Source organism: Haliotis rufescens, unplaced genomic scaffold (genome assembly GCF_023055435.1).
Source record: "Haliotis rufescens isolate VD_foot unplaced genomic scaffold, xgHalRufe1.0.p SCAF_19, whole genome shotgun sequence".
Classification (NCBI taxonomy): domain Eukaryota; kingdom Metazoa; phylum Mollusca; class Gastropoda; order Lepetellida; family Haliotidae; genus Haliotis; species Haliotis rufescens.
In genome coordinates, this window is record NW_025963879.1 from 22143338 (window position 1) to 22156858 (window position 13521).

Below are 13521 nucleotides of genomic sequence, written 5' to 3' on the forward strand. Positions count from 1 at the left end.
CATATAAACACTTCAGGCTGTCAGCATAAACCACGAAATTTATCTTTCATCTATGTTTTTTTCACCAAAATAATATTCTAATAAGAGCCCCCTATTTCTAATTTTGAGAGCGCCCCGGGCGCTTATTACGTCGAATACGGTAATCAATAGGAAGGACATAGCAGGCACATAACTCATAGCCACATAGCTACTGGTTGTGCCAAGAAATACCAGCCTAGTTCGGCAATGGTGGAAACTGGACTTTTACAGTCAGTCCTTGTCTCATGATGATGGTGTCTGGGTTCCTCTGTCGGATGTGTTCAGTATCTGTCTGAACCCTGTTTCTCTAGATGATCCTTGCACTACTCCTATCATAACTCCTCCACTTTAACACAGACATACAACAGTTGCAGCACAACAATCGCTTTGGGCAATGACCCCTGGTCAGTAACACATAGGTCATCTTCAGTGTGTCCAGTATCAATCTGCTCAATACCTATACATCTTCCCATGGCAAGAGAGCTAACTGACTATAAAAGACCAGTTTCCACCCTTGCCAAACTAGGCTGGTATTATGGAGTTACATTTTGGCTGGACTAACGAGTCTATGCATAGTCCAATCAAAATCGCGCACCGAAATAAAAAATCCGGTTCGTAAACTGTCGTTCAGATTTCAGTCGATTGCAGGATTTGCAAAACATGAGCACCGCCAACTCGTTATCAGCAGATATTTTCCAAATCTTTTCATGTTTTTAATCAAGGTGCTCACTTGATTTGAAGCATTGCGCGATGTAAGAACCGTTTTATCACAATATAGATCTTGATTATCGATCAGATCGTCCTGACTCGGCGCCACCATTTTGTGTGAAGCAAACGCAAGCGTGTGTGTTTATTTTGTAGATATATGTTTTTTAAATGAGATAACCTTATTTCTGGGACTAATTTAAGTCTAATGTTCTGTATATTCTTCAGATTTCCTGCAATACAGAACTTCACATGTCGGAGTCGACAAACTCTTCCTCCATGGTGCCAATACTCGGTGAAAGCAGCTGTGACTATCCACTTGTAAGGATTTCTTTTAATCGTTGAGGTCATTGGGAGAGAATGGAAATGGTTATATAACAATGCCTTTTGAAAATTATTCCAGAAAGTTCATTTCCCATAGTGCTCATGGCATCATACCACACTGGCTGTTTTGAATGTAGAAATAGTGGAGAGTATCTGTGTTGATTGTGATATCTTTGTTGTCTTCTAGTACTACATCCTGAGTTTTATGCTGGGGCTGACATCATGCAGTGTCTTCGTCCACCTCAGCTTCATCATCAAGCTAGCCGAGATGTCGGTGGCGCTAGTTGTCTACTTCCTCATTCTTCATCTTGGCAGACAAGACATCTTCATCAAGTTCAACAACTTGGTCAACAAAGATACACAGTAAGTGCATGTCTGACCACTGGTATCTATGTACACATACAGTACTATCTCATTCGTCACCACTCGCCCCTTTCCGTAACCTGCAAGAAGACTCGTCCCCCTATCGATGAATGTTATGTGCTAAAATATGACAAACCAATCAGAATGCGCATATGATTTCAAGTTCTTCGTCAAAGAATCCCTCAGAAATAATTTTTGATTTTACATATGTCTTGCATCTAAAAATATACCCAAGACACAGTTAAATGTGTTCAGCCATACTGTATAATTCCGCATGTCCAGCTGTGCTTTAAATTGTATCTGAAATATATATAATATATTGGTAAAGATGTGTGAACCAGTACGCAACAAGTTGAAATTGTTTGAGGTATACCCGTTTGTGCTAAGACGGAGCCTGGTCGCAAAAATGCCCATGAGAGGGGCACGAGTCGCTTTTCGGCTTGTTCCGGAATAACACGAGTTGGTCACGAATGAGTACTAACTCTGTTAATCCAGATCTTGTTAATGACCCACCCGTGAAGATCTGTGATAGAATAGGTCTTCAGCAACCCATGCTTGCCGTAAAAGGCAACTATGCTAGTCTTAAGAGGCAACTAACAGAATGAGGTGGTCAGCCTCGCAGACATGGTTGATGCATGTCATCGTATCCCAATTGCGTGGATCAATGCTCATGATGTTGATCACTGGATTGTCTGGTCCAGACTCGATTATTAACAGACCGCCGTCATATGGCTGGAATATTGCTGAGTGCGGCATTAAACAAGAAACAAACAAACAAAAGATCCTGTTAATCTGGAAAACATGCTTCCTGGAAAGCTACTAGACTAACATCTAGTCTCTGAAATGAACATATCGTACAGAAAAAACAGTTGTTCAGTTATCTTAATAAAAATATAATAAAAGGGAGCCCAGTGACTCTTCATTTTCAGAAATCTGCAGTAATCTAGACTTGCCAAACATTATAGACTTGCATGGGCTGTATTTGATATATATTTGTATCAGGGTCTGTAAGAGAGACTAGAAAGCTACTTCTGTTATGCCCTTTGCAATCTGCATGTGCTAATAAAGAAATTTGATTTTCTTGTTTATTTCGTTTAGACATAGGATCTCACAATATAGAGACTACTGAAAGTTACTTCCGGCCTTCAGTGCAAAAGTAAAACCCAAACAATTAAAGTGTGTATGATTTAATTATGTTTTTTATAAACATATTTTGATATTTTTTATAAAACATATATTTTAAGATGTGTGTTCAGGATTTCTTTTCCAAATCTGACTTTCAACAGGAGATATCGCTTAGGCTAGATCAAGCAATACTTCTTAGGACGCTGCAATGAAATTGCATCACAATGTTTTGCAGAACATGGTGATGTCATCGGTTACCATGACATCACAAATGACATCACTAATCTCCGTGTCATTGCATCTGGATAGCTGTAATTTTTACATTTTACATACAGTATCGAAAAACGTTTTATGTTTTCATTGTCATGAAAAGTTGTTTTTTATTTTTTTGGCAATCATTTATTTCAGACCAAATGAAATGCAGGCCGATTTACGGCTTATGGCAACAGTCCATCTGGCTATCATGTTCATAGCTCTTCATGTACTGGACAGACAGGTAGGTGATTGTTTATGATCAGTTTTGTTCCTCTGAAAAAATATTTTTAGGAAAATCATTCTGAGAATTTGCAGGGGCATGGTCGGCCCAGTCGTCTATGGCACCGCAATTCGCTGTGCAGAGTTGCATCACCTGGGCAGAAACCTATGATTGTGGGTTCCAATCCCGGTTCGCCCCGATTATGTTTCTAGGTTTGTCAGCACCATACCCGTGCTCGTGGGTTTCACCGAAGTGGTAAATGTCTGAGACCTACATCACTCGCATTATTTTTTGACGATGCACACATTCCTTTTGACTTGTAAATGTTTTGAGTAAAGATGAAGCTTCAGTCAGCTTCAGTGTATACATGATCTGATCGTTTGATACATGTATCTAAATAGTTTTTGTCAGGGCTGCTGTAAAACAATTCCCAATCAGACATTTTGCCCACAACTCTTGTGACCTACAGTGGGTACGGGTAATTGGGGGTCGGGTACCCTGGTAGTAAATTTGGACTCGTCCCCCTAATTTTATCTTTAAATGATAAAAGTCCAAACCTGCTAATGGTGTCAGTATGAAAAACTTAAGATGAGTAGGCTATTGATATGTTTCACATGTATAATGGGTTAAAAAAAAAAAGAATTTGGAACCAAATATACCACTCAAAAGAAGTTAAAGAATATGACTTTTTCATATGATTTTGATACTAGTGGGTATTGCAACACAGCCTTCCAATTGTTAGTGTTCTTTAACTTGTTTTGAGTAGTATATACGATGAGAAACAGAATAGTTTCTTTCTGGGTGTTTCATTGTTGAATTACCCCCTTACATTCTTGTGATTGTGGAAAAAGGTAGCACAGTGGTTAAGTGGTGTGTGAGTTGGGTCTAATGCCGCTTTTAACAGTATTCCAGTTATATCACGGCATGTCCGTTTAATGTGGGAGGAAAGCCCGAAGTGATGCAGGCCTAAGACGTTTACCACTTCAGTGAAACCCACGAGCACGGGTATGGTGCTGACAAACCTAGAAACATAATTGGGGTGAACCGGGATTCGAAACCCACAATCATAGGTTTCTGGCGTGCCAAAGGGATGCAACTCTGCATAGCGAATCACGGCGCCATAGACTACTGGGCCACCCGTGCCCCCCAGTGGTTAAGATGTTCCTACGACACGAGAAAACCCTGAGTTTGATTCTGTTTATGGGAAACTATTCTTGATGTCCCCTGCTGTGATATTACTGGAAAATTGTTATACGTGTCATAACACCAAACACACTCGCTCATTCCAAGAAATATTACAGACAGAGTACACGCAGCGAGTTGACTTTCTCTGGAAGACAAGAAAGGATCCTGATGAGGTCAAGGTCACAGCAGCTATCAACAAAATCATCCTTGAGAATATTTTACCTGCTCATGTGGCAGATTATTTTTTGAGGTCATCTCGAAAAAATGAGGTAAGGAATTTGAACAATCTCATTAAAATCAGACCTTAGTTCTCGCTACTGTTAAACAAAGATCTGAAGACATCCCATTAGGGGTCACGTCAGAACGACCTTTCATCCGACCAATCAGAGTGTTGCTTACCAGATTATGAAAGTGACAGTCGGAATGTGATTTCTAGTCATGCAATCTTGAAAACTTTAACATGGTGTATTCCGAACGATAGTTACGGGTTTAACGACCGAACCCTTACAATCTAGACCATCTATTATCCATTCCAGAATGTTTTTTTGTTCAGGTATCAAATTTGTAATCGAGAATTTGTCAAAATATGTTTCGAAGAGGAGTCGCCATTTTGAAATTTGTGCCGTTAAGCACCAGAAAGCTGCCTTCTGATTGGACATTCCATTGGTCGGTCAAAGTTCGCGCAAGGTCGGCCTGACATGACCCGTAATGGGATGTCCTCAGATCTTTGTTTAGCGGAAGCGAGAACAAACATCTGATTTTAATGAGATTGGGAATTTGAATATTGTTATATGGAGTAAATTTGTTGTTAAATATTTCAGTAGTTTTGACTCGATCCTTGACCTTTACTTGTTTCTGATACAGGCTAGCGATTGTAGCACTACCACTGTCATTAGTCTATGTTATAGTATGGAGGTTAAGACAGTCATAGTGTTACAAGGGGCCCAAGCTGAGTCTACTTGAACAAAGTGATCTGAGTGCTATGACATCTTACGTCTATGTTACGGTATGGGAGTTGTGATCATTGTTGTTCAACAATCACTTTGTGAAACACGCCTCAGCTCAGGTCACTTACATAAAGCTGTCTTAGTGCTACGACTGACTTAAGTCTTCATTAGAGTATGGGAGTTACGATGATCATAGCGCTACAATCACTTTTGCTACGACTGACTTAAGTCTTCATTAGAGTATGGGAGTTACGATGATCATAGCGCTACAATCACTTTGTGAAACGTGCCTCAGCTCAGGACACTTACACAAAGCAGTCTCAGTGCTATGACTGACTTAAGTCTTCATTAGAGTATGGGAGTTACGATGATCATAGCGCTACAATCACTTTGTGAAACGCGCCTCAGCTCAGGACACTTACACAAAGCGGTCTCAGTGCTACGACTGTCCTAAGTCCTTGTTAGAGTATGGGAGTTACGATGATCATAGCGCTACAATCACTTTGTGAAATGCGCCTCAGCTCAGGACACTTACACAAAGCAGTCTCAGTGCTACGACTGACTTAAGTCTTCATTAGAGTATGGGAGTTACGATGATCATAGCGCTACAATCACTTTGTGAAACGCGCCTCAGCTCAGGACACTTACACAAAGCAGTCTCAGTGCTACGACTGACTTAAGTCTTCATTAGAGTATGGGAGTTACGATGATCATAGCGCTACAATCACTTTGTGAAATGCGCCTCAGCTCAGGACACTTGAACAAAGTGGTCTTAGTGCTACGACTGACTAAAGTCTTCATTAGAGTATGGGAGTTACGATGATCATAGCGCTACAATCACTTTGTGAAACGCGCCTCAGCTCAGGACACTTGAACAAAGTGGTCTTAGTGCTATGACTGTCTATAGTCTTCATCAGTGTATTGGAGTTACGATCATCATAGCACTAAAATCACTTTGTGCAAGTGGGCCCTGACCATGATATCTATTAACTGATGTTTCTCCTCTTCCTATTCCAGGACCTGTATCACAAGTACTACCCCAACGTCAGTGTCATGTTTGCTTCTATACCCAACTTCAAAGACTTCTACCAACAAAATGCTGCCAACAGACATGGCCTCGAGTGTATACGAGTGCTCAACGAAATTATCTCCGATTTTGACACTGTAAGACTTTACTTTGAAATCATGTGTACAGGAGGGAGTGACATTGACTTAAGTAACAGTGACTTGCAAATACTTTTGAAGGCTGTTCAACCAATCATTCTTTATGCAACGACCAATCAGAACAAAGCAATATTTCACGAATAGGATTTATAGCTTAAGTAAAATCAGTATACCTGTTCTCAGTTGGATACAATAAAATAGGTGTTTATGTAATTATTGGGCTTCTGTCTGTCTGTCTGTCTTAGGAATCCATGCTAAAATTTTGAGAACAGTAAGGGATTTTTTACTCACCAAGTGTTGATTCAATTCAATAAGGTAAGTTAAGTAACTGTTTGACGTGTCATTAAAAAGACATGTTTTTTTATTTACCCCAATGAGAATAATTTGAGATATCTGTTTTTAATATTCTACATATTTTAAAATATTATTTTGGCTTCAAACAATCCTACAGATAATGGTTTGGTGGAAACAAATCATTGAAAAATCTGATATATACTGTATGTTTCCAGAAATATTATTCTTCATTTTAATATTCTTAAACTCCTTGCAGCTCTTGACCCAGTCGAGGTTTCACTGTGTGGAGAAGATAAAGACAATTGGCAGCACATATATGGCAGCCACAGGGCTTCAACCGGGGATGGAAGATAAAGAGGTGAGGCACTCCGTCGAGGGAATATCAACAGTAACGGATGACCTCGCCTAGATGAACACTACCATGCTGAGACCTGTGAAGATTCCGGGGTAGAATAGGTCTTCAGCAACCCATGCTTGCCGTAAAAGGTGACTCTGCTTGTCGTAAAAGGCGACTAATGGGATCGGGTGGTCAGGCTCGCTGACCTGGTTAATGCATGCCATCGATCCCATTTGCGTGGATCGATGCTCATGCTATTAATCACTGGATTGTCTGGTCCAGACTCGATTATTTACAGACCGCCATGATATAGCTTGAATATTGCTGGGTGCGGCGTTAAACAACAAACCAACCAACCAACCAACTACCAAGCTGACTGTCGTTCATTTCCCGATGAACGTCAGTATGTCACATGATTACGTTGTCAATCGAGCGGAGACATACAGAACTACTTTAGGGGAATTCCTCAATGTCTAAAAATAATGTCAAATGGGGACGGTATCATCATACAATTCAGGCTATGAAGGATGCAGGCTTTGAAGCCAGACAGATCCTTGTATGTCGGTTCATCAAAATGAAGCATCCATTCGAAGTTACAATAGAGAATGCTCTACTTACCAAAAGAAATCACTCAGCTTCACACTGTTGTGTATGCCAATATGCATCGGGAATTCAAACCATGCCGCCTCAAGCGGTAATCCCCATCATCAGCAGCTCATCTAGCCTTAGTATGACTCAAACACACATCAAGGGTTCACAGAATGTTTAAATTAATCCATTTTTAGAATCAAAGTCTGAAAGTATATCCCCCCTTCAAAGTATACCTGGGTAGATTCTGGGACCTCACAGAATCTATCCCCTTTCCCAGAACCAACCCCAGGGATTCTGGGAGCTCCCAGAATCTACCCAGGTATACTCTGAAGGGGGGTAGATTTTGGCAGCTTGCACCAGGTCTTGATTTCTTTCCAGTTCTTGCTTTACTCGGTGCACCTTCTATTTCTAATGAATGGCATTGCAGTAGCCGCCATTTTAAACCAAGGGACATAACTCCAATGGAGTGTTGGGGACGGATTACGTCACGACAAAAGCAACTCTCCCTGTTAATATAGTTCTCATTAAACAATTAAAGTTGAGGCACTGTCTTCATCAGCTGATGAACTTCAACAAATACAACTTCAATCCTCAAACTGGTAAAATGCTGCTTTCAATAGTATTTCAGTTATATAATGATGTGTCAGCTTAATGTGAAGGAATCCCCAAAGGGTTGACGTTATGAACACTATTCCAGACATCAGGATACAATGACACATAATCAACCAAGTACCGCATCCTGATCACAAGATCCGATTTTGTTGACAGCAGTAGAGTGCTTGGGACCTTTTGGTTCCCCATGGGTTAATGAGAGGGAAGAATGTATTCAATAACATTTATAAAATCGTTGTAATTTCAAATGAGTGAGTGAGTGAGTGGTTTTACGCCGCTTTTAGCAATATTCTAGCAATATCACAGCCGGGGACACCAGAAATGGGCTTCACACATTGTACCCATGTCGGGAGTCAAACCCGGGTCTTCGGCATGACGAGCGAACGCTTTAACCACTAGGCTACCCGACCGCCCCGTATCTTCAAATGAGTTAGTTGAGAAGACCATAAGATAACTCAGATTTTTTCTGTTTACTCAATTATTTTTGTGTGTTTCAGGATTCAGTGGAGAATGACGCAAACATTGTGAAGATGACAGACTTCGCTCTTTCAATGATAGAAAAGCTAGACAACTTCAATCAGCATTCTTTTAATCAGTTCAAACTCAGGATAGGTGAGTCTCATCACATATATTTTTATATAAACCACAATGGATCGTGAACATCTTGTCACCATGGCAACTGTAAAACTGTTTCCAAGGTTGAATTCATACACATTTATCAGCCTTTATCCATGTAATTTAATCCATGTTTGTTTACAACATCCAGGGACAGATAACTCTAATCATTTGCTGTCAAAATCTGACCATTACAGCACCATAGACTAACATCTAGTGTCTGACGTTGTTGAATTCTCATAATACAATATAATAAAAATAGCCCAGAGGCTCTCTTAATTTGTATTGCAGTAATCTAGACTTGCCAACTATTATAGACTCGCATGGACTGTATTGGATATATTTTTTCAGGGTCTTTGTGACAGACAGACTACACTGAACATTTTGCTACTATTACAGTCATTTATTGTAATTGACAATCACAACAATTAAGCTTACAATCTCTACTGCCACATAGCAATATTCCAGCAATATCCCGGCGGGGGACACCAGAAATGGGCTTTACACATTGTACCCATGTCGGGATTCGAACCCGGGTGTTCGGCGTGACGAGCGAACGCTTTAACCACTAGGCTACCCGACCGCCCCTCTACTGCCACATGATAAACTATAAGTAGTAAATCATTTTTATAAATGCAGAGATCATGTTTTGTGGCAGTCTGAAGAGACAAAGTGTATGTTTGTATCTCCCCCAGGTTTAAATGATGGCCCTGTCATAGCGGGAGTCATCGGTGCTCGGAAGCCTCAGTATGATATCTGGGGTGACACTGTCAATGTAGCTAGTCGTATGGACAGTAGCAGCGAACAGGGGAAAATACATGTAAGTATACAACCTTTGACAGTGGCGGTCATACCAGACCAAGATGCACTTTTGTCTTACAGTTCAACATATCCCAGATAATATACTGTATTTATTTAAATGTAAGCCTGTTTCTGTGTCTTTTTTGTTACCGTATTCGACGTAATATGCGCCCCGCTCTAATAAGCGCCCACAGCGATATTTGTGAATATATTGGCTAGTGAACAATCCCAATTAGCACCCCTTCCGATTGATCAATGTTCACAAGACTTATTTTTTGCGTATGATATGCACTCGTGTGTTATATGCAACCTTAATTATGGGCAATTTAATTCTGGAAAATATATCTATTGTACATGAACATATTGCTTATTACGTCGAATACGGTATTAACTTTTTCTGGAGAATTTAGAAAAATAACACAAGTCTCTTTATCCTAGACTAACATTCAATATGTTCTATGTCAGGATGGACCTGTTTTAGAACTTGGCTCACAAATCTGCCGACTCCTTAAAATTTAGATGTGAAAATATTTTTAAAATGAAAAGCAGAGGTATTTTGTATTCTGCAGAAATGAAGTCATTTACCCTTGTTTTCAGTTCGTATATTATTTAGAATACTATTATTAAAATCTGTGTTATAAGGCAGTCAATATTACCTTTCTTAAAGTTTGGCTCCATATTTGCATGAATGAAAGTCATTCTCAGGGTTGTTTCTTGATTCATTTCAGATGGCAGAAAAGACAGCCCAAGTTTTAATCGAGAAAGGATATGAACATGAATACCGTGGATTAACAAGTTTGAAAGGCAAGGAGCCAATGAAAACCTATTTTATACTTCCTCATTCTGTAGTGACACACTTATAGGAATAAAGCACCACTGTTGCTACACTGTTATCAATATTTTCATCCTCGCTTCCATTCCAACACAACAGACCACTCCTTATCGAATACACAGGCCTGTTGATGATGCTTAGGGAGTTCCAGATCATAAGGACAACAGACCACTCCTTACACTACATACAGGCCTGTTGATGATGCTTGTGGAGTTCCAGATCATAAGGACAACAGACCACTCCTTACACTACAGACAGACCTGATGTTTATGCTTGGGGAGTTCCTGATAATAAGGACAACAATCCGCTCCTTATGCTACAGACAGGTCTGATGTTGATGCTTGGGGAGATCCTGATCTGAAAGGACAACAGACCACTCCTTACACTACAGACAGGCCTGTTGATGATGCTTGTGGAGATCCTGATCATAAGGACAACAGATCACTCCTTACACTACAGATGGGCCTGTTCATGATGCTTGTGGAGATCCTGATCATAAGGACAACAGATCACTCCTTATATTATAGGCAGGCCTGCTGGTGATGTTTGTGCAGCTCCTGATCTGAAAGGACAACAGACCACTCCTTACACTACAGACAGGCCTGTTGATGATGCTTGTGGAGATCCTGATCATAAGGACAACAGATCACTCCTTACACTACAGATGGGCCTGTTCATGATGCTTGTGGAGATCCTGATCATAAGGACAACAGATCACTCCTTATATTATAGGCAGGCCTGCTGGTGATGTTTGTGCAGCTCCTGATCTGAAAGGACAACAGACCATTCCTTACACTACAGACAGGCCTGTTGATGATGCTTGTGGAGATCCTGATCATAAGGACAACAGATCACTCCTTACACTACAGATGGGCCTGTTCATGATGCTTGTGGAGATCCTGATCATAAGGACAACAGATCACTCCTTATATTACAGGCAGGCCTGCTGGTGATGTTTGTGCAGCTCCTGATCTGAAAGGACAACAGACCACTCCTTATACTACAGACAGGTCTGCTGGTGATGCTTGTTCAGCTCCTGATCTGAAAGGACAACAGATCACTCCTTAAATTACAGACAGGCCTGCTGGTGATGCTTGTGCAGCTCCTGATCTGAAAGGACAACAGACCACTCCTTATACTACAGACAGGCCTGCTGGTGATGCTTTTGCAGCTCCTGATCTGAAAGGACAACAGACCACTCCTTATACTACAGACAGGCCTGCTGGTGATGCTTGTGCAGCTCCTGATCTGAAAGGACAACAGACCACTCCTTAAAATACAGACAGGCCTGCTGGTGATGCTTGTGCAGCTCCTGATCTGAAAGGACAACAGACCACTCCTTATATTATAGACAGGCCTGCTGGTGATGCTTATGCAGCCCCTGATCTGAAAGGACAACAGATCACTCCTTATTACTACAGACAGGCCTGGTGGTGATGGTCGTGGAGCAACTGACCTGAAAATACAACACAAAAGGAGCTGGCAGAACACAAAACAGCATTTGTGTCAAAGCAATCTATGAAGCAGGCTTCAGGGTCATTAAGATGAATTCTCAGGACAGATCAATACTGAAGCTTAAGGAACTGTTGTGAATGTTCATAGGAGCATTGACTGACGATCATGTGTAAAACTTTCTGGAATGGCAATCCTTGTACAAGCAATCAAGGAAGCTCAGATGAGATCATGGATCGCATGTGATGAAAATACAGACCATTGTAATGAAACCTTCAACTTAGGGAAGAGATTTCTAGTAAATACTGTTATACAGTGAATATAAATCACCTTCTGAGAATGTAAGAGAGGTACAGAAGCTGAGAGATCTTAATGAAGATGAGGCTCCACCATTCTATCCGTGGTTACATTGCCATAACTACCCTATTATGTCCTGAAGATGAGTTTTGATAGTGCCATTTGACTTGCTATGAGAATGTTAATTCTAAAGTATTCCTGTGTTACTTTTGGATAGACTTCATAGACTTGAGTTCCAAGACAAATCTGCAGAAAGCTCACAAAGATTCCCATTGTTACAATTGGAAGGAAACACGGTTTCAGATACAATCTGCATGTAACAGTAAAACAACCAGTCATGTTTGTTCATTCTTGATTTCTTACCAGAACCGAAGCCAAAGTCTGGTATTAGATTGTCATCCATTCTACAGTCAAACACCGTTGTGTTGAAGTTGAAGGGAGCTATGTAAAAAATTTGAGTTTTCTGAGGTTTGACACCACCAAAAATGATGAAAAAAGAAGGAATTCACAGGGGCAAGCTTTTACTTTGAGATAACTATAAGTTCCCCATATCAAATTTGACACAACAGTGTTTGACTGTATTTATAAGTGAATGAGATGGGAGACATTTCCTTTTTCTTAAATTGGCCATGTCATCAAATTTTCCGACAAAAACACATTGCAGGCCACAGAAAGAGTCAGGTGGTAATAGAGGGCCTAGGTCCTATAAGGCTTTGAAATGAAGTGGGGGTTTTAAATATGGAAATCCAATACTTAATTTACTGTGATCTAACCGATGTGTGATATGTTGGAACTGAAGGACTGAATCAATGTATGAGGATTTAATGCAGCAGTACCTTGGCATCAGCAGGACCTAACATGGTTTTGTGCAAGATGGATATGGATATATACTTCACATCAGCAGAGTCTTGGCTGTGGTCATGTATTATAGATGTGGTGATACTACTTGAGCGCACAGCCATGATGTGATTTATTGTCTGTGGTGTCCTTGTCACTTTGAAAAAACTTAATCACCTTCTTTTGTCAAGCCCAAGATGCAAGGATTTTATTGTTGGTCTGAGTTTGATAACATTTCTTATTGCAACTGCATTGGATGACCAATCAATTTGGATTTGAAGGACTACAGGGGACAAGCATATCATGGTGTGTGAACTGTACCAGATGGAATGGAAGGACCACAGAGGACAAGCATGTCATGGTGTGTGACCTGTACCAGATAGAATGGAAGGTCTACAGAGGACAAGCATGTCATGGTGTGTGAACTGTACCAGATGGAATGGAAGGACTACAGGGGACAAGCATGTCATGGTGTGTGAACTGTACCAGATGGAATGGAAGGACCACAGAGGACAAGCATGTCATGGTGTGTGAACTGTACCAGATG

At 40.6% G+C, this 13521-nt stretch overlaps 1 protein-coding gene across 3 annotated transcripts in view; it reads left to right on the plus strand.

The window, feature by feature from the left end:
- LOC124135295 (adenylate cyclase type 2-like) overlaps positions 1-11164 on the plus strand; it is a 115472-nt gene extending 104308 nt beyond the window's left edge. For all 3 annotated transcript variants that reach the window (XM_048398994.1, XM_048398995.1, XM_048398996.1), the window contains 9 exons: positions 952-1044; positions 1235-1410; positions 2944-3031; positions 4312-4464; positions 6160-6306; positions 6857-6958; positions 8638-8752; positions 9451-9575; positions 10285-11164. In XM_048398994.1, coding sequence (XP_048254951.1) covers positions 952-1044; positions 1235-1410; positions 2944-3031; positions 4312-4464; positions 6160-6306; positions 6857-6958; positions 8638-8752; positions 9451-9575; positions 10285-10419 — 1134 coding nt within the window. In that variant the 3' untranslated portion in view covers positions 10420-11164. The remainder of the gene's footprint in view (positions 1-951; positions 1045-1234; positions 1411-2943; positions 3032-4311; positions 4465-6159; positions 6307-6856; positions 6959-8637; positions 8753-9450; positions 9576-10284) is intronic.
- Positions 11165-13521: the final 2357 nt, after the last annotated feature.